The sequence below is a fragment of the Castor canadensis genome, chromosome 1 (genome assembly GCF_047511655.1).
Source record: "Castor canadensis chromosome 1, mCasCan1.hap1v2, whole genome shotgun sequence".
Lineage (NCBI taxonomy): Eukaryota > Metazoa > Chordata > Mammalia > Rodentia > Castoridae > Castor > Castor canadensis.
This window is the reverse complement of record NC_133386.1, coordinates 172,133,974-172,159,594: the sequence shown is the minus strand read 5'-3', so window position 1 is coordinate 172,159,594 and position 25,621 is coordinate 172,133,974. Positions and strand designations below refer to the sequence as shown.

At 39.6% G+C, this 25,621-nt stretch overlaps 1 protein-coding gene across 3 annotated transcripts in view; it reads left to right on the top strand.

Moving 5' to 3' along the window:
* The window catches only part of Slc1a2 (solute carrier family 1 member 2), a 144,924-nt gene that overhangs the window by 107,725 nt on the left and 11,578 nt on the right, over window positions 1–25,621 (top strand). For all 3 annotated transcript variants that reach the window (XM_074044485.1, XM_074044480.1, XM_074044491.1), the window contains 3 exons: window positions 5,012–5,206; window positions 9,889–10,023; window positions 23,734–23,965. In XM_074044485.1, the coding sequence (XP_073900586.1) occupies window positions 5,012–5,206; window positions 9,889–10,023; window positions 23,734–23,965 (562 nt within the window). The remainder of the gene's footprint in view (window positions 1–5,011; window positions 5,207–9,888; window positions 10,024–23,733; window positions 23,966–25,621) is intronic.

The window sequence follows — 25,621 nt, the reverse complement described above, 5'->3', positions numbered from 1 at the left end:
CTTCTGGGATCTTCTGTACCTTCTGATAGGCATTTTTTTAGTCATTTTTGCTGGTAGGCAAGTATATTGGAAATATAATAATATTTTTTGTTAAATTTTTAGATGAATGCATGCTATTGATTTGCATTCCTAACTTGCTACAGAAAGCATTAATTTAGTTTCGTTTTAAATATTTTCCAGAAGGGTGAAACAGGATGTTAGTTAATTAATATCCCACCTGTAATTTGGGAAATGCTATCACAAAATATCACTCTATTTAGAGAGTTGGTAAATAATTTTTCAAAAATAAGAGAACCAGCTTTTATAAAGTGAATGATACAGTAGGTGAAATTTTTTTTTAAGCAGAAGTCAGTCATGTCTTTGACCTCAGCATGAACCTCTAATAAACCATTCTGTCCTGGCTTAATTTTCTCAAATTGAAGCTTACTGGACTTGACCTTGACAGAGAGACCATTCTTACTTCATTGCATAGTTCCAGACCCTAGAAAGTCAATGAGGATGTCAGATACATGTGCAAAGAAAAAATATTTTTTGAATATAATCTTAGACTGCAATTAGCAAAAACAGAACAAAAAACAAGAAAGAATACATAAGAGCACCTGCCACTTTAGAATTTCTAAGACTTTATTTAGTCTTACTTTTTCAGACTGCAATAGCTGTTTTATTTCTGCATTTGTGTCTCTGAGTCACAGAACTAAGACTGAGATCATAGAGATGTGTGAGGGGGCAAGCAAATTCTAAAATCCACAGCTGAAGCCCAGGTCCAAGATGCTGGGCTTATGACCAACCATGTACTTCCAGTGAAGTGACCCCTGCCAAGGTCATGGAAACAGTCAAATAGTGGTGACCACCTAAAAGCCAAGTCACATTTCTATCTTGCAAATCAATGCGAATTCAGTACTTAAAAGAATATGGACTTTCAGGGAAAAAATGGAAATATGTACAATTCCATGGGCCAGATTCATCCTTTTCCCAAGATGAAGTGAAACACTTTCAAATTTCCTTCTCAATCTTGTAAATTTTCTATGACTAAGTATCACTATCCATAAACATGCTTCCTCTTTAAAGAAACAGTAAAAAAAAGACTTTTTTGTTGAAACTAAAATCAACCTTGTTTAATTTTATTTTTGTTTTCTGATTATGAATGTGATATTTGCTTGTGATAAAGTTCAGGCAGTGAATAGTATTTTCAAGAAGATCACAAACATCACTTATCACCAAGTGATGATTGATAGTGACCTTTTAGTTAATCTAAAGTTTTGTATCTTTCCATTTCTTATATGCATATATGTTGTCTTAAAAACTGCTAATTTTCATGGTCAGCATATCATAAAAATTACATCTATTAATATTGATTTTTATTACTATCTTGTGAACTACATAACAACACACTGTATGTTCTATGATACGTTGTCCACCCCAATCCACACCCAGTAATATACATTTAAAGTCTCTGCAAGACTATCTAATGGTCCCTCAGGATGCACGTCTAGAAGTGGAATTTCTGAGTCAAATGGTACGCACACTGATAATTTTGAAATACATCACCAGATCGGAATCCAGAAAAGTACTATTCCTACTATTATTCGAGAGTGAATCCTTCCCCACCTGCTCACCAAGGCCAGGTAGTCTGCATGTATACCATTCTCTTTTCTGTATTCCACTCTGATTGTTAAAAAAAATCTCATCAAATTTGCATTTATTTAATTAGTGATGAGGGGAAATATTTTTCTGTGTTTCTAGTGGTCATTCTTTGTCTTCCTTTTTTCCTTAGCTCTTGAGTCATGTGTCAACTAGCTCACCCTCCTTTGGGGTATCCCTTCTTTTCTGGTTAGTTTTTCAAGCTCCCTTTATGTGTAAGAACATTAACTTCAGCTGGGCACTGGTGGCTTATGACTATAATTCTGTATATCTGGAAGTCTGAGATCACAAGGTTTGAGGTTTGGCATCCGCTTGGGAAAATCACTGTGAAACCCCCATCTCCAAAATAACCAGAGCAAAATGGACCAAAGTGTGGCTCAAGTGGTAGAATGCCTGCTTTGCAACTGTGAAGCCCTGAGTTCAAACCACAGCCTCACCCCTCCATCAAAAAACAAAAACAACTCTTGCATCACATGTTGCAAATAACTCCCCTCCCTACTTGACACTGATCTTGAAAATGTGCAGTGCTTTTTGTCATTAGAATTTTTAAGTTGTATGTAGCCAAAGCTATGAGTATTTCCTTTGCAGTTAGAAATTCAGTTTTACTTAGATACTTTTTTTTACCCATGATTATAAGATATTAGTTTATGTTTTCTTCTAGTATTCTTATGATTTTGATCTTTATATTATTTAAAAATATATTTTTTCTTTTGAATGACTAGACTATTATCCCAGTACCTTTCTAAGGCAAGGCATATCATAAACAGATGTAGGATGGCATATCCTGGCATTTAAATCAAAGACAAATGCTTGGGTTATCTAACCAAGGATGCAAATGTTAGAGCAATCTCTTCCTCTTCCTTTGTTTTTTTTTTTTTTTAAATGTGGTTTTAATCTTCACTTAAAATTTTGCTTTTGCCTGGATGTGGACTTTCCTTTTAAAAAAATACAGTGTGCCAGGAATCATGTACCAATAATTAACTCAGGGTTTCTTTGCCATAATAGTCACAAGGGAAAATATGCAAAGCCCAAGAACATTCCACTAAATATCCTTTCGGCCTCCTTGGTAGAAGGTGGTTGACAGACTCATCTCCATGGGGACAGATGCTGGGTTAAAGGAGAACAGATGGAGGGGTGTGGTCCAGGACAGATCTCTGTGTGTTGCCTCTGACTTCAGTGCATGCTATTAAAATGAATCTGAAAAGCCAAGAAGAATTTCAAGTATCTGACATTGTTATTAGCAACATTTGAAGATGGTCACATGGCCTTTGAGGAAGGAGCCAAAAAGCTATGTGAGAATGTCAGCCTGTCAACACAGGAAAGCATTGAAAATCTCAAGTCCCAGTTTGGATTGATTGGGTATATGCGAAATTTTAAGACACAAATATAAAGCTTCTTCAGTAGAGAAATAGAGAATATTTTCATTTTCCCCAATTTCTTTAATTGCCTAAAGATCTTTGATGACATTTTGGGAAGATGAATTCAATAATAAAATAAAATCAATGTATTCTTGTGATCCCAGAAATATGTTTAGAGCCAAACAATTGAGGATTCCAGCCACCAACCACGGCTGAGTGGCCATTTTTGGCCGGTTATGGTCTCCTGGCAACCTTTTGAAATAGTCCCAAGGACAGGTGGGGGAAAGAGGTGAGAAGAACAAAGGGACACCAATTTGTCATTAAAACATCTGGTGCAACAGGCCAGGTACAATGGCATCCCCTGCTTGTAAATGAGCTCAACTTTTCATCTGGGCAGTAAGTTTTTAGTAATGTGCTATCACCAAACATTCATTTCTTTTCTCTACCTGAGACCAAGCAGGAAGCATTCCACAGAGCCCTAACCTATAATCACAAAGACTGGCCTATAATAAATCTGGCTTCTCTATGACTGTTACTAGGAGCTTGCAGGTAGTTTAAGATGCAGATTTGAGTCTCCCTACTTCAAGAGTTTCTGAGTTTATTGGTCTTAAGTAGGCCCTGGAATCTGCACTGCACTTAGATGATGGCTTCTTTCCATTCTGAGAAACCTCAACCTTGGAGTCTATGTCCAGCCTGATTGGAGCCCCAATTCTAGCTAGTAAAAGGTGGTAACTATGACTAAGGCTGTAAGTATAAGAGAGGAAACATCTCCAAATGCTGTTTGCATTGGAGGTTTTCCAGTTTTTCTGCTTAAGGTTTGAATAGAAAAAAAAAATCAAAAGAGGATGAACCAAAAACCACCTCTGTGCCATTTGACTATTCTGCATTACTTTCAATATTATTTAAACTTTGAGCCAGGCATGGCAGTGAGTGCAATCCCAGCTATTCAGGAGGCAAAAGTAGGAGGATTGTGGTCTGAGGCCTGCCTGGGAAAAGGATGAGACTCTATCTGAAAAACACACTAAAAGCAAAAGGATTGAGGGTATGGTTCAAGGGGTAGTGGGCATGAGCCCTTGAGTTCAAGACCCATTACCACCATTATAAACCAAAATCCCTAAAAAAAAAAAAAAAACAGAAAAAAACTTTGAAGCAAATCCACTCAATTTCCTATGTACTTCTGTCCATAAGGAAATAATATTCTAGTCTTGAACCATCCTTGCTCTTATATTTCTTCTATTTTAGAAGACATGAAAACATCAAGGATTTTCGCCTTTGATGCTGGGTCATGTGTTTTATTTCCTAACCCCCACCTGAGAGAAGTGAGAGTGAAGTCACTGCATAGTGTGTCTTTTATTAGCTACAAATCACGTTTTTCTACCCCCATGTCATTGTAGAGACTTAGAGTTGGCTGATGGCCCTGTATCAGGGAGTTGACTGCATGGGAGATTCCCCAGTGAATTGCTCAAAGCTTGGGTTCATGCTGAAGGGTGCTTGGTATGTTTGACCAATATTCTCCAAATTAGCAGGCCCAGCTCAGGGCAATTCCCAGGGGTTGATGCAATCCATGTAGCCATTCATTGGAAATAAAATTTCTTTCATGAACTTATGGGTCATTTGAAAATTCCTCATTCCATTTTACTGTTTACAGCTAGCTGATTCTTTTCTGACCCAATTTTTTTGTAGCCCAATTCATGTGAGCAGCCAGATATGTTTTAATATTTAATCCAAGCTAGAAAAAAAGAAAAAAAAGGAACCAAAGGAAGAAAAGACTCTCTGAGTAGATCTCAAAAACTGGGACCAACAAAAAATTTTTCTGCTTATTAGCATCTTAATAAGATTGAACTTGAGCTTCTAACTCACTGATTTTTAATTTGTGTCCAGATACTGCTTTTTGTGCATGTCACATTGTTGATTGAAATAAAAGAACAAAAACTTCACAGCGTCATCCTAGTTTGTGTTTTGTCCTGCTTCTCTAAAGCAGACCTAACACTCTGTCTCCCTTTGTCCCCTAGTGCCGGAACTTTGCCTGTCACCTTCCGTTGCCTGGAAGAAAATCTGGGAATTGATAAGCGTGTGACCAGATTTGTCCTCCCAGTTGGAGCAACCATTAACATGGATGGTACAGCCCTTTATGAAGCGGTGGCCGCCATTTTTATAGCCCAAATGAATGGCGTGGTACTGGATGGGGGTCAGATTGTGACCGTAAGGTAAGTGAAGTAGGTGGGGGAGAAACAGCCATCTACCCTGTAACCCCTCCACATCGCCTCCATTAGACAGAGACTGCTTGAATTTCAGTTCTCCTGACAAAGGAAATAACAGAAAAGGAATTATTGGTAACCTTCAGAGGAAAAGATTGTGACAGAAAAGAAGCAGACTTGTGTGAATCCTTGTGCTTATATTGCACTTGTCAACTTCCTTCAGGAACTGGATATATAATGACTGTTAACAATCTTGGTAGTGTAGGCAGGATGGTTATTTCTATGCCTGTTTAATAGATGATGATCAGGAATCATGGTGATTTCTCAAGGGCCACACCACTAGTCATGGGCTGGCAGATTGTGACAGGGGCTGACATCAGCTATTTTTTGATCCAATTTTTCCTTCATTAAAATATGTTCCCTTCAATATTTCAGGGGATGGTGGCAGAAATGATGAAATACTGTAAGAAAGAGATTCCTCAATATAACATAACATTTTATTACAAATAAATAGTACATAATTTTATTTTTACTAAAGCTTTTCTTTCTTTCTTTCTTTCTTTTTTTTTTTTTTTACCATATATTCATCATTTTAAAAAAATTTGGGACACACATTCTCCTGAGTGGTCATTTAAGGTACACTGTTTCTCCATAAACGTAAAAGTCATATCTAGTAGCCAGGCCAAATTTTCAGCTTCATGCTTACAGGTAGAGTCATTGAAAACCTCCAATCTTCAAACCGTTCTGTGTTGTATGGACATTGCAGCATGAAGTAAAACTCTGTGCAATCATCATTTTAATCTTGTTGGTCCTGCTCTAAATTGGAGCTTAAATTAAGCCAGAAGACAATTTCTGGCTTCAATTAAAGTTAAAAAAAAAAAAGCGCTAGCTATTGGTCCTCTTATTCATGTCCTTTCCCTACCGCCCCAGTGTCTCAATTTCCTCATCTCTAAATGCATAAATGGGGAAGGTATTCAGAAGAAGGGCCTGTAAATTGGTAGACCATGGGCTCAGTCTTGCTTTGTTTGTAAAAACAATTCTAGTTTTATCTTATAAGACAGGTGTTTTCTACTTACCACAGTCTCTCCTTCTCCCTATCATTTATACATGGCCACATCACCTACCACCAACACTTGGCCCTTTAGGACATTTCAGTTTGTGATTTATGTTTCCTTTCCTCCCTCAGATTCTATGAGATCGGTAAATACATGGGTCACAGTCTGTGTAACAAATGCACTTTACAGTAGAAAAAAAATTACAAAAAAACTGTAACAGCTATGACCCAAATAATTCATTCTGAGAAAAGACTAGGAAGACACTGATATACATTTTCAGCCTCTATAAAGAGAATGCTCTGCTTTTTTGGTAGCTCTCTGGGGGCAGTCTCCTAACATATATCACCTGAAGCACACCCAGCAATCTGAAGAGAAGGGATGGATAGTCATTGTTCCCATTTTACAATCTGGTAACATGAGATTCAGAGCATTTGTATGACAAACTCAGGTCTCCCTGCTATGAGCAGTGAAGGCATAAGTCAGATCTTGATTCTATAGCAACCTCATTCCAGTACACATGATCTGCTTTCTGAATTTGAACCAAAGGAAGCTTTTAGAATAGTGGTTTTGTGGTTTCTCTCCCAACTGGACATTAAGGAGAGGTAATGTCCTTTGTGCTCAGATTAAGGCACTAGCTTTTTCCTCCCACACTTCAAACCCTAGATAATGTGGTCTGCCCCTGTTTAAAAATTCTGCTAAGAATTGTGTGTCTGGTTAGCCCAGTTCAGTTTACAATTCATTCCCTGGGAAGTCTTCACTGGTCTAGGCATCACTTTAGCAGACTTCCCCAAAGAGACGGGGGTCTATGTGTGTTTGATTTCTCTACAAACTGAGAAAAGTCCAAAGTCAAGGACTGACCAGTATCTGCAGTAATAGTGGAAATTCTCACTGGCTGTGTTATTTATGAGTTTTGTGAGCTGCTATTGCATTGGAATGACCACTTCAGAGCCTAGCTTGATTTATCTAGCTCTGAAGTATTTAACCACCTCAAGGATATATTTGTTGGATCACAATTTCTCATACCTCCTTATAACCATTCCAGAAGATTTAGTGAATATTCCCGTATGCATTGGAGATCAGTTGGGTAACTAAGTCAATAAATAGAAAAAATAAAAACCCATCAGGTTTCAGATACAATATTAAAACCTAATAATCACTTTTATTTTTATTTTGTCAGCTAGACTGTATAGTTAGATGAATTTCATAGACTGACTTGTCAAAGCATCTCCTCTAGTAGATAAGGAAACTGAGGCTCAGAGAGTAGGTCACACAGCCATCTAGAGGAATTCCTAAAACTCAGGTTTCTAAATGCTGACATATGCTTCTAATTATTGAGAATCTTAACTTAGAAACAGCACTAGAAAATAGGTATTGGGTTTTATATTTTACAGATGGGGAAAATGAAGCACGGAAAGGTGAAATAAGTTGCCCAAGATCACACTGTTTGTAAGTGGTAAAAATGAGCTTCAAACCCAGGCTACCTAACTCTGGGGGCCTGTGGTTGTAACCATTACACTCACTGCCTCCACTATACTGCATTGCTGGGTTGCATGTGCTAATTTATTTAATTGTTACAGCCACCATGTGATGGCTGTGCTCTGGAGGAGCAATTATTACCATATATGTACCTCGCAGGGTCACTGTGAGGTTCCGTTTGATGTTGTGCATATAGAACCTGGCACAGACTCTGGAAAGAAGCAGGAGAGGAGAGTGGAAGGCCAAGCAAAGCAAAAAAGGCACCAGGGACAGAGGGAATTCACTGGCTGGGAGTTACTTCAGGGCTTAGAATTCTCCAGATAACTCTTTGCCCATGGGAGGGTGAGGGTATTATGAGGGGGAAGGGACCAACTTCCAAGAAGAATTTTCTTATAGAATTTTGTCTCATACAACCAAAAGCTAGCCAGATAAAATGGTCACAGTCCAAAAGGACACATAATAGTGATTCATAACAGAAAAGACTGGTGTAAATACAGTGACTGTGGCCAAGGTCCCTAAAACCTAGGAAGTTCCCCTTCCCTGCTGTTGTCTGTTTTGGGGGAAAAGACTGAGAATTCCCACCTTCATGCTCTCAGGGCTTTCGGGGCAGTTTCCATTACAAAGCAGCCTCACCTTGCCCAGATTTCCTGATAAGAATGACAATTCAGTTGGCTGGAGGGTTGTGATGTGCCTGGCCTCTGCTACATGCTTTTATACCTTTTAGCCCCTGAAAGCTTCTGACTGCTCCCATAAGTGAGCTGCCATCATTCTTTCCTTTATACACATGAGAAAATCAAAGTACAAAGAGATTAAGTTGTCTAAAGTCATGTGGTTAAGAAGTGGTAGAGCTGGGATTTGAATTGAGAGGTTGCTCAAATGCAGAACTTTCAAGGCTAGCCACTCCTCACTCTACCTACTATGACCTAGGTGGATTCAGGGAGATAGAGAACTCTAAACCCTGACACCAGCTCCACACTGGTGGGACAGAGGAAGGGTACAGATGGATTCCATAGATCACGTCCACTGAAGGCATCTGTACTATGCTGAGGAAGGGAGGCAATGTGGAATAAATAGCTCAACTCACAGAATATCTGGGGACTCCATTTCCTCTAATGCAAAATTAGGTAAATTCTGGTCCCTCCCAACTGTAAGAGCCCAGGATTATATGCTTTGTCACAGTGATTGCCTGGACTAGGTGAAAAACCTCTAAGAGGCTGGCTCTCAGTTGGATCCTGAGTGCTTACTCTAGAAATTGTAGAATTTTATAACTGCAAAGAAAGCAGCACCCCCTTTTCTTTTAGCACTCACCAAGTCAGGTTGGGAATCCCTATTTTCAGAAGCATCCTTCCATTTAGAAAGGACAGCTTCTATAAATAGCATCTATAAAAAGGGGGGAGGGAGTTACTGCTGGCCCAGAGGCTCAAAGACCCTCTCTTGTAGACAGGGTACTTGAACTCCAAATTAACCTTTTCCAAGAGACAGACTTCAAAATGGTGCTGGGTTACCTTTGGCATTGTTTGGAAAAGAGGATGAGATGCTTCAGAAAGCAAACTCTCTTTTATTCCATTATCATTCCCTGGCACCATCTTTCTGAATAATCTATTTTCCAGTTCATGGAGAAATGTCCACATGACTGAAACTTAATGTCACTCGGAATCTGTTGATTTCTTCCCCTGATCTCTACTCTGTTCGGTCTGGATGTTTCCTATTCTGAGCTCTCCTATTAACATTGTCAATGACCTCTTTAGACTCTTGCCACATAGTCCAAACAACTCTGGTGCTCAGAGACATAAAGGCGTAAGCAGAAATGAATGTAATTGTGTTTCCCATAGGAGGATAAGGGCTTGTTTTTCTTCTTTAATATTTTCTTGCCCATGTTTAGAGTTACAATTACCTTATTTGAGCTGGGTGATACAGTAGGCTAATTGGGTGTCATGATGGGACTCAGGTTCCAACTCATGAAGTTTTAACATTCATCACAGTTGGGTGGAATCCAAACAAACCTTAATTCCTGGGTCTCCATGGTTTAAATGTCTTGATTCCCTGGGGAGAGGGGAAGGGACTTTATGACTGCAGGAAAATTGGATCTGACAGTTGCTGGGAATGGTTTTTGCCAAAACTCTTTCCCTTCCCATGACCTGAACTTCTCTGTTCTCATAGCCTTACAGCCACACTGGCGAGTGTCGGCGCAGCCAGTATCCCCAGTGCTGGGCTGGTCACCATGCTCCTCATTCTGACAGCTGTGGGCCTGCCAACGGAGGACATCAGCCTACTGGTGGCCGTGGACTGGCTGCTGTAAGTGCCTGTATATGGGGTTCTGCTAGGTATTGTGAGAACTGCCTCCCAAGGGTGGATGGATGACAAGGTCTCAATAAGATGTTGTCAACTCCCCATGGCAACTCCCTTGCTTCCTCCCTTCCTTCTGTCCTCTAACACTGTGTCTAATTTGGGAACCAAAGACAGAAAAGATGGCGTCTTTGAGGGTCTTATAGTCTAGTGGAGGAATTAGGTACATTATCATGCCAAGTTAAAAGTACAGTAAGAAGCAACCAACCTCAGATGCATGAAAAAAATCTCTTGACATTACACCAAGTGAATGAAACCAGGTTCAAAGGAGTATGTATTTTATGATTTCATTTATCTGAAGTTCTACTAAAATAGAAGATAATCTATGGCAATAAAAAGAGATCAGTGGTTGTCTGGGATCAGGGGTAGGGTTGTGGAGATTAACTGAGAAGGGGCACAAAGAAATTTAGAGGATTGATAGAAATGTTCCAGATCCACAGGTGTCTAGATTTGTCAAAACTCATCAAACTATGCACTTTAAGATAGGTACATTTTACTGTACATAAAATATAGATTGATAAAATAGATTTAAAATGGCACACAAATAAAAACATAGTGATGGAGAGAGACAGGCATCCATTCCAGTCTACAATGGAATTGCAGACTGGAGAGTTATCAGAAAAGAGTGGAAATGGTTATTGAATTTGAGTGCTCACTGCGTGCCAGCTAGGTACTTTCATCTTTCTGTTATAACGATCCTGAAAGCTTGGTGTTATTATTCTAGTATTACAGAGAAGGAACCGAGGCTTCAGAAATGAAGGACTTGGGAATGAACAAAGATTCAACACTAGCTCTTCCTGGTTATTGAGCCAGCCGTCCTCTTGTTCATGGCCACATTCAAGTTCCAAAAGGCAGTGACAGCTGAGTTGAATCGTTACTGATAAGAGCAACTTACCCAGGACTGTGTAGGTAGAGGGGGAAATAGGACATTCCAGTTAAGGCCATCCTGCACAAAGGCATTGGGAACATTATGTGGTTCTAGAAGGGATGGAAGGTGGGGCAAGAGGAACAGCCTCACAGGCCATGTAGAGAAGGTTGAACTTGACAATGTACATGTAGCCCAGCTACATTTCCGTGTGAACAACATTTTCCTAGTATAGAAAATTCACTGCCCATGCAGGTAGGTAAGTCTAGCCTGGTGGTCCCCAATATGGCATTGGAATGAATGTTTTTCTTTATATTCTCTTTTTTTTTTTTGCATTTCTGGGGTTTGAACTCAGGGCCTCATGCTTGCTATCATGAACCATTCTGCCAATCTGGAATGGATGTTTTTGAAGGGCCCATTTGGGGGCACTGCTGTCCTGTGTTCTGTACCTGGATGCCTCTTGTCCAGTCTTGGAGTTAAATGATAGGATCTTAGGCTTTAATGTCACAGGCATAGTGACAAGCTTTGGCACGCAGATCAAAATGTAACTTGACCTCACATGGTAGTGGTAACTTTTGTGACATTTATTGGCATAGATTTTAAGAGCCAGAAGCTACATTTTATGGACTTGAGTTTGTATTCCTTCACACTCCCACTCTTACAAAGGGAGAAAAGTGCAACAGGTTGAAGAGGAGGACCTATGGAGAGACTGGAGGGAAGCCTGGTCCATCCTTGAAATGTGCCTGCTGTGGGTGCACACACTGAGGCTTAGGTTAGAAATAAGAAGAGGTTCCTGAACATAATCTGGGCTGTGAGGAAGTCATGGATCTTCTTGGCTGGCTCCTTCATTACCAGAGAAATATTCTGGAAATGCCATTAGTGCCAACTTGGTTATTCTGTGTGCCCTGTGTTTGTACCAAGAGATAGCCTTCTTATGATATTTATGCAGACAAGACAGCTGAGAGTCCAAGGTGGTGTCTGGGTGTGGAGGATTGGGAAAGAATGGGATGAAGGAAACAAAGGAGTAGGGTAGGATTTGGATGGAGAGGAGGACGAAGTAAAAACAAAGCATTGGCAGTGGTTTGGGGACAGAGCACATAGTAGGAGCTCAATAAATGTATGCTAACCTCAACTCCACAGTTGCTGGGTGATAATCAGGACCTTTCCCGTGAGAAGAAAGACAAAGGAAGCTATTTAAATTCTCCTTGCTTCCCTAGTGATTCCTTTCTTACTTACTCCCCCAACTCTGCCTCTTGAGCCTCCTCAACTTGTGTTGTCATCTGGGATCCCTTGCCAACTGTGACTACCTTGCTCGTCTCTTCTTGGATTTATTTTTGAGGTCTAAAACCCACCATTAGAGATTCATCTTTTTAACGATTATTATGACAGAGACTGCCTCTCATTAAAATGCAAATGCCTTTGAGTGGAAAATATGCAGTAATATTATCAGGAATGAGGAAACAAGAGCTGATGCTTGCTGGATACTGCAATATCTGTTTCCATTTACTCTTTAAAGAGTATATTTCACAGATGGAACTGGGAATTAGAGAGTCAAGTCTTTTGGGTGAGGCCCAGTGGAGTATGTGTGGCCAGGTCACAGCCCTTCTCCCTACCCTGCTTTGCCTACTAATTTCATCAGTGGAGAGGAGGAGCAGAGAGGTCCAGAGTTGGAAAGGCTGGGGAGACAGGCCTGGTAGGGTCTTCCCTGAACTGGGGTTTGAATGTTTGTTCCCTTAAAAATTCATATTGAAATTTAATTTTCATTCTAATGGTACTAAGAAAGTGAGAGTTTGAGAAGCAATTAGGCCATCAGGAGTGGAACAGGCACCATTATAAAAGGGTGAGGTTAGCCCCCTCTTGCTCTCTCTTTGCCTTGCCACCTTTCACGATGCAATGATGCAGCAAGATTCTGGTGCCTTGATCTTGGACTTCCTAATCTCCAGGACTGTGAGGAAATAGATTTCTGTTCTGTACAAATTACCTAGTCTCCAGTATTTTGTTACAACAGCACAGGCAAGACATCCTTAGTTCTATATAATAAATAACCAGTGAATTTTTTGTTAGACCTGTTTTTTTCTCCCCTCCCAGAATTGAAACAAAATGAATGGCCTAAATGGGAACCAATGGGATGTGGTCAAAGCCTCAGCCACTCTTAGAATTCTAATCCTCCAGACCCAGTAGGTCTGCCTTTGTAGATCCTGGTCTTTTTGGCAATCATTTTGCTTTCAAGCCTGTTGGATAACAGTTATTTCACGAAACAGTCAAGACTCTGTCTACTCCTGACCTAAATGTTAGCAAATGAAACAGGAGGGCTGGGTCCTCCCAGATCACTCCATGCAGGTACTCACATGCTTACACTTGCACAGAAAGCAGGGTGTTGTAATGGCGGGACTAAGACAGGCCAGCAGGAGGGATTGGCTGAACAAAAAAAAGATGATACCTTCAGGTTCACTATACTGATGAAATCACATAAGAGAAAATTCTATCCTGGGCTGGAACTGGAAAGAATGTTGCAAATGCAGAGCTGTTCTCTAGTACTGCGGCTCAGTTGGGGTTGGTGATAGGGTTCAGGAAAAGAGATACCAGGAGGCAGGGGACCTGGATTTGAGTTCTGCACTTAATGTCTATAGGACTTTGTGCGTTACTCTCCAGGCTTCCACTCTGTCATGTGTACAATGAGAATAATAATTTAAGGTTGAATGCAGGAGTCTAAACTCAGTGTCTTGGAGTGCTTTTCCAGTTTTAAGACCTGATGTAAGATTCTGCTAGTAATGGATGTTTGTATACAAATAAGCATGAGTACTCTTTTAAGAAGGAAAGATAAAGGAAGGGTTGAGGATTCTGGGAAAATGGGTGTCAGAACCTGTTGCTAGGTCAGAGCTGCCTTGAATGAGTAATAGTGGCACATTGTTTCTCACCAGCTAGAGGAGTTCTGGAAACAAGTACTTATTGGTGAGCTCTATGGCTGGTGGGTGCTCATTAGTGTGTAAGTGGGTGGGGATCTGAGCTGAGATTAAGGTGCAGGTGGAGGTTGGCTATTTCTTAGAAAAGTAGTTTGTGTAGAAAAACAAAGGAAAAGGAAAGGGAGCATTTTTTTCCTCTTTAGGCAAAATTCATGAGCTTTCATAACTGTAGCAATTTTTCAATTTAAAACTAAACAAAACTTTCAGTGACATTTAATGTGTCACAGTGTTTGCCAACTGTTGGAGTCCAGCCAGCCTCATTATAGCCAGCTAAGCTGGAATGCTTTTCAATGAGCAAGCTTGGCTGCTCTGTAAATGTCATGGTGAAAACCAAGATTCTAGGGCCCTAGAATGAACTCCAGTCCTGAAACACTGGATAGGCAGGACTGGTTAAAACTAGAACCTTCTGGGTCCAAGAAATTGTTTACGTTGGAACCTTGGTAGATATTTGTAAGAGACCTCGTTGACACCCCTCTCTGAAGGAGGCAAGATGGAGTGAAAACTTGGAACAAATATCAGGGGGTGGTAATGAGTAAGTGGGTCTGGCCACAGGTGGAATGAGAAAGTGAAAATAGAATAAAACCTAAGTGGACCCACTTCTCACTTAAGACTCTGCTCGTGAGATCTTTTCTGGAATAACATTTGCTAATTAGGGTAGGTTGATTAGGGATAGCATTCAGAAGGGAAACTTTAAAGAGCACCCATCCTGTAGGAGACATCAAATCTTCCATTACCATCCTTCTCTGGAGAGAATAGAGCTTAGGTTCTCAAACTTGAGGATGTACCACAGTCTGGTAGAGAATCAGGAGGTCTGGTGTGGCCCAAGAGCTGGCATTTCTCATAAGCCCCCAGGTGATGCTGATGATGCCAACCAGGGAGCTCACTGCCAGAAAAAATGGACTAGAGATACCCAAGTTGCTGCTCAGCCAGGAGTTCCTAATCGTGGGTATGTAAGAACCTCTTACCCTTTTTTGAGCAATTGTTGACAGTTCCTGCATCCCTCCAGTGAAAATAGGTTGAAGGGATGCAGGACGCCAACAGCTAACATTTGGTGAGTGCCCCTTAAGTGCTAGACATTTTTCTAAGCACTTTACATGGATTTGGTTTGAAAGCTGAAGCAAATTATAAGGTGGTTAGTAGTTTTGTCCTCATTTATGGTTGAGAAAACTGAGGATCAGAAAGAAGTAACTTATCCCAATTTAGTGGCTATTAAATAGCTGAGTTGGGGGATTTAAACCCTGACAATCTGGATGTTCCTTTGGTGTTCCAGACCTACCAATATGTGTTCTCTTTCCTTTATTTAAAAGATATGTGCTTTTACATGCACATACATGCACACACACCCCAACTTAATCTCCACTGCATGCTTTATGGCAAAGAACACTAATATGTCTGAGATTTTAGGGCTTATGTTTATCTAAGTCTTTAGCTTTGGTTTTCCATGTACACTGAATTCTATATCCTACTATATCCTCAGTCTATGTCAACTTTAATGTGGAATGTGACCAATCTTCTACCTAGTCCTTCCCTCCCCAGTGAGATTGAAGGAGTTGGGCAGGGCTGTAACTGTTCATCAAGACCATTTTTAATATATCATGAGAAAAATGGGTGCTCATGGAAAGCAGAGGGGACAAAGCTCAGAAAGTAAGAAAATACAAAAGATCTCCTTCACTTACCATTGAATCTCAAGTATTTCTCTGAAGAACTATAATCACTCTTAATAATGTCCTGTTGCACAGGAATTAAATTTTTAATATTAGATATATCATTTCTTTAAAAAATCTCATAGTGATCTCTACCCCTGGGGATCTCCCCTGTCTTGGAGTTCACCTTTCTCAGTCTCCTTGCCTTACTAGGTTTCCTTGTTCTTCAACTCACTGGGTCTTTCCCCAGCTCTCTGAACACCCCCTCATTTTTTAACCACAAAGCAGGTTGAGTTTCTGTGTCTCCCTCCTCTCCTGGATCATACTCTGTGTCCTCACTTTGCACTACCCAAATATCCAACCAGGTATTTTGCAAAACAAAACCCAGTTCTCTCTCAGGTTCATTGGCTTTCAACTCAAAGTAACAATACATCACACCCTGCCTCTTGCACTCTACCTCTCTGCTCTCCCCATCCTGCTCTGTGCCATAATGAATGTAGTGATCCCTCCTTGCTCTCCAGATCTTCCAATTCAGTCACCTATGGACAGGAAACATTGGGGAAAAACACTGCATCTGAAATGAGCATGTACAGATGTTTTTTTCTTGTCATTATTTACTAAGCAATGCAGCACAACAACTGTTTACATAAAATTTCCACTCCATTAGGCACTATAAGTAATCTAAAGACAATTTAAAGTACATGGGAATATTGTGCAGGGTATATACAGTTATTAGGTCATTTTGAATAAGGGACTTGTGCAGCCATGAATTTTGATATCTTTAGGGGATCCCTCCTTCACAAATACCGATGACTATAAAATGCGGTCTCAGTCTTCAAAGAGCCTGTGGTCTAATACCAAGGTTAAAAAAAATTCCCAACAGATGTGGTCAAGAAATTCCAAGAGTGTGCTAGGTGCTAAAAGAGGCGTGCGCATAAGATCTGGTAGGGGAATTAAAGAGGAAGTGATCTCATCTGCTTTTCAGTCGGGCTAATAATACCAATTTGATGAGCAGCTAATGGTTTGACACTGACTTTATGCTGTATCAACCTTTTATATGCAGAGAGTTTGGTGAAGGACCTGTCAGCAGTTATCTTCTTCACGTGCTTGGGGGTGGTATTATTTCCATATTTCACAAAAGAGGAAGCTGACTAAGTAACTTGTCCTGCCAGTTTCATGACTATAATCCAGGCTGCAATCCAAAATTTACACTCTTAAAAATGGTCAGGTGGGCCATGTGGCTTTAGCCTATCAGCACCGAGAATCATGCCAGCCTGCTCAGACCTGGGGCCTTAAGTGACCCTTCTGCCACACTGTGCCCTTGAAGACAGTCCCTCAGCACCCGGCCTACTGAGAGCAGACACTGTGGTTTGTTTTCATGAAGTTGAATCATATGAAACTGACAATATTTGGCCTTTCTATTTAAAGTAATTTTTTGGTAGTACTAGAGTTTGAACTCAGTACTTTGTGCATGCTAGGCAGGCACTCTACTACTTGAGCCATACCTCCAGCTCTTTTGACTGTGGTTATTTTGGAGATATCTCGCTTTTTGCCCAAGCCAGCCTGGACATTGAGCATTCTATTTGTGCTTCCTATCATAGCTGGAATGATAGGTATGAGCCACTTTTTCATTTGCGATGTGATCTTGTGAACTCTTTGCCTGGGCTGGCCTTGAACTGAGATCCTTCCAATCTCAGCCTTACAAGTAGCAAAGATTACAGGTGTGAGGCAGTGAGTGGCACCCCACTATTTAGACCTTTTTAGACTTATAGGAATGGCAGTATCATATGGCTTAACCCAATGCAAGGAGCCAGGTAAGTTATGAGTGATCCAACTCCCTCACCTCTATTTTTCTGTGAGAACCAGGGCTTTCAGGCAACCCCACATCTCACTGCCAGAGGATTTAGAACAAGAGAAAGAAGAGAGACACAGCACCCTGGCAATTGCTTTTCTTCCAGTCAGCCAGACCCAGTGACTCATGAAATAACAGTCAAGGCCCCTCTCAATTTTGGTTCCTGGCAGCCCTGAAAAGATAGCTTTGTCATCTGTAGTGAATCTATTCAATACAAGATTCTGCCCTCATCTCTGGCCCCTTTTTGCAGCCCGACACATAGGACCAGACCCAAAAATGGTATCAACAATGCTAGTTCTTTTCTTTCTTCTTTTTACCAAGTAGCCTAAAAACTCAAGGTCAACATGAAAGACATGGTTTCCTGAGAGGTCAGGGATGGTTGTGAGGGAAAATGAAAGTATTTGCCTGTGGAGAAACTTTCCACATGTGAACCATAAATTCTCATATCCTGCTTTGGCCCAGAGTAGGACTTCCCCAGAATTGGCCAGATATTCTCCTGGTGTCCTCATTGGTGCTTTGCTTTGCATTATCTTCAGAAAGAAAGATACATACAGAGTAGCCATGATTGACCTCCTAGCTGAGCATCCTGGGAGTATTCCCAGGATGCTTTGTGGCAGAGAAACCTGGCATGATAGGGCTCTGATGTTGCAGTTTAATCCAAATCAGCATCTTGCTATTTGACAGGTCTTTTTTTTTTTTTTTTTAACTCTTGTTGTCTCACTTAGAAATCTACCTTCATAAACTTGCCCCTTTCTCCTTTTCTTATTTAATGATGGAATAGTGTCAAGGCCACCATTTCCACTTTGGATCTATCCCTTCAAATCTCCTAGGGACTTAGTTCCATAAATTATTTCCTCTTCCCTATACCTTTATTGTCTCCTTCTCTACTGGCTCTTTCTCTTTAGTATTTAAAAAAGTTCAATTATTCCACTTCTTAAAATGAAGTCAAAAATCTTTTTCTATACTTTCTGCCTCATCAACCATTCTTTCTCCATTTCACAATCAATCTTGAAGAGTATACATAACGTTCCTACTTCTTTACCCTGCATGTTTTTACTTACAGTGGGCTACCTTCTGTTCCCACCTCTGCATAGAAACTGAACATGGCAGGTCAATAGTAACTTCTGTATTACTAAAACCAAGAGGTACTTCTTTTCCAAAACACTAGGTAAAATTGACATTGTCTGCCACCCTCCCACTTTAAAAAAATACTTTTTCTCACTTATGAAATGCCAAACACTACTAGTTTCTTTTCACCATTTCCTTAAATGTTGGTTGCCCTTAGCCTTATAGCCTAGATTGTCTGCTCTTGTCACTCTACATTCTCTCTGGTGAACCAAACACCCCTGTGATACCTATGGCCCTCTCTGTGATGTGATGATTTTCATTTTACCACCTTCATCTCTGAAGTGCATATTATTCCTGGTCACCTGTGAGACATTCCTCTTGACCGGGTCATCTGCCTCATACTGAATGTGTTCAAATCAAAGTCAGAATCTTACCCACCCTGCCATTTGTGTCCCCCTACATATCATGGCTGTCCACTGGTTACCCAAACCAGAATCCTAAGAGAGACTGTTTTCTTTTGTATTCCCTATAACCAGTTAGTCGTCAAGTCCTGCAGTTCTGTCTCCTAAATCTCCATCAGACCCATCCTTCTATATACCTACCATAGCCTCAATAACTGATTTCACTTGGTCAGTCTTGTCCTTTAGTCCATTCCTCACAATGGATAGGCATGATATTTTCCTCCAGTGGGTCTTCATCATGCTGAGAATAAAGTCCTAAATTTCTGAACATGGCTAGTGAAGCCATATGTGATTTAGTTAATTCTTACTTGCTGTCTCTCTCACTGTACTCAGCCATCTAAAATTCCTCTGGGTGCTCTGCCCTCATGCGTGCCATTTCTCTCACATCTAGCTCATTTTGAGGGGACTCATTCTTTGGGCCTAACTCAAGACACTCTACTGGAAGCTTTTCTTATGTCCCACATGTAATAAAGCATCCCACCTACACTATCCTATAGCACCGGTAATTATTCCTATTAGAATATTGATCTCACACTAGTGGGATAGATAAGTAAACAGAGTAGGAGTTCTTGGGAAAAGAGGAGAGTTGAAAGGGCCCTGCCTTATTCTTGCTGTCCTGAGCACTTGATTTAGTACCCTGTACACACTAAGTTGCTCATCTATTGAATAAGTGCATAAGCATAAGCATCTATTGAATAAATGAATTCACTAACAAAAATTCAGCAACTCTAAAAGTTGATGCTCTTTTCTTCTTTTTAATTAACTGTTAACAGGTATAAGAAAAAGAATGTTTTCATGCTCATGAGTTCCTACAACTTGTAATGAGTACTTAAGACTTAGTGAGTGTTTCTCTCATTGTATTCAACCCTCACAGTCTCCTGTGAGTTTGGGATTAACCTTATTCCCTATTTCATGTTCCAGTGAGATGTGATTTCCTAGGTGAGGGAGTCAGATAACACAATATAGCTCTATCCCCAGGTCCAGGGCCCTTTTAAAAAAAATCTTTGTTTGGGTATCAAACATCAGTCTTCTTTGATTCTATACACTCTGCCTTCCATCTATTCCTTTCCTGATGGCTGTTTCTATTGGCCAGTGTTCCTTTTTGAATTCAAGTTCTAATGGTATAGAAGAGGTATGGTAGTGAACAAATATGGAAAAGCTCACCCACAAATTTATTACAGAAACTTGGTTCAGTAGTTGCTTCAGCAGTATAGGAGCTTGGTGTCAAAGAAAGTCAAAGATTGAAGAAATAGGAATATATTAACTTATAGTACTTTTGAGTAGAAATGGCCCACTAGAGGAGTTATTAACCTTTTAGCATAGTGTTTTGTGCTTTTGTTCGCATGATGTTGTATGAACATCCCAAACAGAGGAAGAAGCCAGCACATAACGGATATAGGCTATGGGTCATGAACTGGTTTTATGTTCTCCAGATCCTAAGAAGTAGTTATTTTGGATACATGAAGAAAATTCTGCTTCAGCAAATATTTTAGTCTATTCAAGTAGCTATAACAAACTATCAGAGAATAGGTGGCTTATTAACCACAGAAATTTATTTCTCACAGTTCTAGATACTGGGAACTCCAAGATTTAGTTCTGGAAGAGTTCACTTCCTCATAGATTATAATCACATGGAGTAAGTGGCAAGGGATCTCTGTTGAGTCTCTTCTATAAAGGCTTTAATTCAATTCCTGAGGGCTGTACCCTCATGACCTAATCACTTCCCAAATGCTTCCTCTGCTAATACCATCACCTTAGAAATTAGATTTCAATGAATGACTTGAGGAGAGGGGGCACAAATATTAGACCACAGCAGCAAGTCATCCAAATCACAGTTGGTAAGTGGCCGAGCTAGATTCAAAATCAGGGTTGTCTGGCTCTGAAGTGCTTTGCAACATGTGGCAGTCTGTGTTTAAATTTGGATCCTTAAGTTTACTAGGACCTGGGACCTTAGGAAGCCACTTAATCTCTCCAGGCCTCAGTTTTTCAGGTATTAAATGTGAATACAACTCTTATAGAGTTGTTGTGCAAATTAAGGTAATATTCTATAGCATATAGTACTATAAGTAGTAAATATGACACAAATCTTAGCTCTTGTTTTCATTATTATTGCGACCATCAATACCATAACTTTGGGTCTCTCTGTTTGCCAATAGAGAAGGCTCTTTTGGGCCATCAGGTCATAGTGTTGCTTTTGAGGATACTAGCATTCTTTGGAATTTAACAGTCGGTCAAGGGTATTGGAGAGATGAAAGTATCCCTTGTCTGAAATGCTTGTGACCAGCAGTGTTTCAGGTTTCCTTTCAAGATTTTGGAATATTTGTCCGATTCACAATGTGATGTGTTGGGGATGGAACCCAAGTTGAAATACAAGACTCATGTTTCACATGTACCTTATACATACAACCTGAATATTATTTTATATAACATTATCAGTGTACTTGCATTTGGTCTGTGACCTGTCACATGAGGTAAGATGGAATTTCCCCCCAATAGCATCATGTTGGTGCTCAAAATTTTCATATTTTGCTGCATTTCAAATTTTTGGGTTAGGGATGCTCAACCTATATAGTTGAATTGTTGGCTGAATGATGAACAATTAATACAGCTAATTAGTAGAAGTAGTGTCACAGGAATTGCCTTATATATAGGGTTAATGTTTCCAGGGGAAGGCAGTAGCCTAAATAAGTGTGTTAGGAAATTCCAGTTAGGAACGATATCAAAAATATACTTGAATTGATTTAATAAATCTTATAGTAATATTAAAGGTTATGTATCACAACTGTGATATATATATATCTATGTCTACAACTGTGCTAAGCACTTTGTTATGCTATTTAATTTTCCTAATGACCTTAATGTATTGGACACTTTTATTATTTCAATGTTACAGATGAGACATCTGAAGTCACAAATGTTAATGTGACCAAGGTTTTCCACAGATAAGAGCAAACCCAGCATCCGAATCCATGCTCTACAACCCATGCGTCTTTCTTTTTCTCTTATCATACTTTTTAAAAAAATATTTAAAGATGGGCATATAAAACACAAAATTGTTTACATTAATGGGATACTTTGCAATGTTTTGATACATATGTACATTGTATAATGTTTAAATCACTTAAACATCTATCTCCTCAAGCATTTAGCATTTCTTTACAGTGAAAATTTCAAAATTCTTTCTCCTAGCTTTTCAAAATGTGCAATACATTACTGCTATCTGTAGTCACCCCACTGTGCAGCAGCACACAAGAACATCTTACTGCTATCTAAGATAATCTTGTTGTTTTTAAACTACTATCATGCATTCCTTTGCACACACCTGTACTGGAGACTCTTAGTGATCTGCTTACTACAAGTGAGTGATTTTGCGCATGACTTCAAGACTTTTGTCTTCGTTCATGTACATATTCTGTTTCCCTCACACAGACTCTCCAGGGCAGATAAAGGGCAAGAGCATTCTGCGATGGAGAGATAGCCTGACAGTTCAAGTTTTTCATGGGCAGTGTCATGGTTGAAGTCAGGACAGCTCGCAAACAGCTGGCTTTGCAACGTAGCCAGGCCAGACGTGCCCTAGTGCCACTTTACTATTTTCTGATAAGATAGATTTAATCAAAGCAACTAGAATTTAATTCAGGCCTTTAAGGATTCTATTTTGCCTAGAAATAATCATAGTAGTCCTGTTATTTGAGTGGAAGGCTATTGTGTCCTGAACTAACAATGTTTCAGTAGCATCTTTACCTAATCTTTCTTTCCTTTTTTTTACATTTATTTACTTAATGGTTTTCTAGCATCCTTCCTTTTTAGGCCTCATGTATCTATTAACATGGCCAAAGGATTCTGCACAGTCATTTGGCTTGTACTGAAAGATGAGAGGCCACAACTTATTCTTAAGAAATTAATTAGCTTTTTTCCTTAGTTAGTAATGATTTTTACAAGGAAGATTTATATTATTTCATCTCAGAACTTGCAACACAAGACTTGAGGACAGACATCTTTAATACTTTCTGGATCCATCAACACTCCAGGAGATTTAATTTTTCTTTTTTTTTTTTAATTTAGGTTCACAGAAAATATTTTGGGACTTTTTCCAGGACACATAGACACAACACATATTGATCAATAAGAAAATTGTGACTGGGTTCCTTATCTAATAGCTGTGTCTTCTGGCGTCGGAGATAGGCAGTGAGGGTTCTGGGGTGGTGGCGGGGGTGGGGTGGGAGAAGGAAAGGCTAGTTTGTATCCTTACAAAAAGATGGATTTAGGAGGTGAGGGTCCTGGAGTAGAGGAGGAGGGAAGGTTAGTTTACATCCTTACAGAAATATGGATTTTTAATTATGGGAGAATTCACAGCTCATTAGTTTTTTTTCCAGTGGAACCAGTAAATAAACAGAGGTAGTGTGGAGTTTTCAAAGAACAGTTTAAATCAGGGGAAATTGTTGGGTACAACTAGGTGTATCTGAATCACGGTTATTAATTTTGGGATTGGATGCATTATTTCCTAATTTTTTCCTTCTCCTTTTCCTTCTCATTGTTACTGTTTATTGGCTGTTTAGTATTCATCAGGCATTTTTACTGAGCACATTACCTATGGTATCTTAATGTTTTCACGTGTGGGTAGTGCAGCTGTTATCTCTTGCTGACAAACAAGGAAATCAAGGCTCGTAAATGCTAAGTAACTTATCACAAGTCAACCAGGGAGAAAAGGTAGAGACAGAACACAACCATAAGTGTCTCTGTTCTAGACTTTGACCTCTCAACAACAACAATGCTCCTTCCTCACTAAAATTCTGTTCTTCATCACCAGGGACAGGATGAGAACATCGGTCAATGTTGTGGGTGACTCTTTTGGGGCTGGGATTGTCTATCACCTCTCCAAGTCTGAGCTGGATACCATTGACTCCCAACATCGAGTGCATGAAGACATTGAGATGACGAAGACTCAATCCGTTTATGATGACATGAAGAACCATAGGGAAAGCAACTCTAATCAATGTGTCTATTCTGCACACAACTCTGTCATAGTAGATGAGTGCAAGGTACCTTTCCCATTCCTGGACATCGAGACCTGTATATAGTAGTGCATGCTCAATTTCTTAAAAAACACAAAGCCCTGCATCCATTGCTGTTACATTTTTGTAAAGTGTCATGTAACCCAAGCTTCTATGAGTCCCAGACCATCTTTCTCCATGTATAACATGGCAGGAAACCAACAGGTCTAACACTAAAACAGTCAATCAGTTGCTTGGTTCATCTCCTTGATGTATAACAACCATTTTGCTTCCTGGATCCACTCTACTGCTCTAATTTGGTCGATTTTCTTGAGTATTTTGCTCAAGAATTTGTATTTTCAAATATCCTATTAACTCTTCTATTCTGTGTTTCAAATGAAACATTAAGAGATATACCTAGCAAATACCATTTAATTTATACAGTATTCCTCCTTGCTGTATATCACATACTGGTTAAAAAATGTTCCCACATAATTTTGATCAGTTATTTTTCCTCTTAATTATTTTTGTAGTAAGGGTAAATTTATCTGGCTTTTACTTTGCCTCAAAAATGGGGAGGCAATTTCAAGAATAATTATCCTTCAGAAAAGTTATCCAGAGAGTTTTAAAGAAAAAAAATTATAGCTCACACACTGCCTAGTGGTGCCATCATTTCTGCTGCATGGATGTTCTGGGTTCTCTTCCAAGCTATTGGGTGTCAAGTCTTCAAACACGATAGACTCTGGCTAGCTTTCACTGTAACTAACTTGACATTGTTAACGACAGAGTGTCATGACCAGAGTGAAGCAAACTTGGAGAAACCCTGACAGGTGAGCAGAGACAACTTGGGGTTGGTTTGCTAAAATGATTTCACGCAGCAGTAGAGGACAATCTGAACCCAACACAGAGGTCTGCTACCTTTTGAACTCGTGTTGATAAGCTTCCATTTCATTGTTAATTTCTTTCTGTGTTACATCTGGGTCATTATAAATACACATCATGGTTTCTGTAGGAAAGCTAAGGGTAACACAGTAGCAAATCTCTTTAATAGACTGTCTCATAGATCCAGAATTCTATGGATCAGACAGACTTTTGCTTGTCTTCTCTCCATTACATATATGTGCAGGTGAACCAGGGCTCTCATACAAATTAGGGAGGGAAACTATCCATCAAGAAGGCAATTGTATAAATTAACTGACTCAATGAAAATAATTTTATTTTTGAAAAATTCAGATGTACCTTCGTAATCATTCTCTTGGAAAGTTAATATTTTTCCCATCTGAGTGAATGCACTGGATTACTCCCCCATCAAAATATTAGTTTAGATCAACAAGAGTCAATGTGCTTATAGAATGGCTTTATACGCTATTAAATTTACCAAGTACTAATTGTATGCCTTGTAAGATTTAGCTGAGTGCCCCTACCTCATTCCAATGACATGCTATATTCTGATCATTCATCAAATATTTACTGAGTTCCCATTACTTACAATATCTTGAATTACACATTGGAGCACAGCAAAAAGAATATGCAGCATTGTAGAGGAAAGAAGATTTGAACTCACACCATAGTCATACAAGGAAAAATAGTATGAGACAAAATGCATTTTAATTTCACAGTTGTTTGTAAAAATAGTCCTAGTGGTTAGTTGTCTGTGCACAGCCCTTTTAGGGCCTCAAGAGGTTTTACTTTTTAAAAAATATT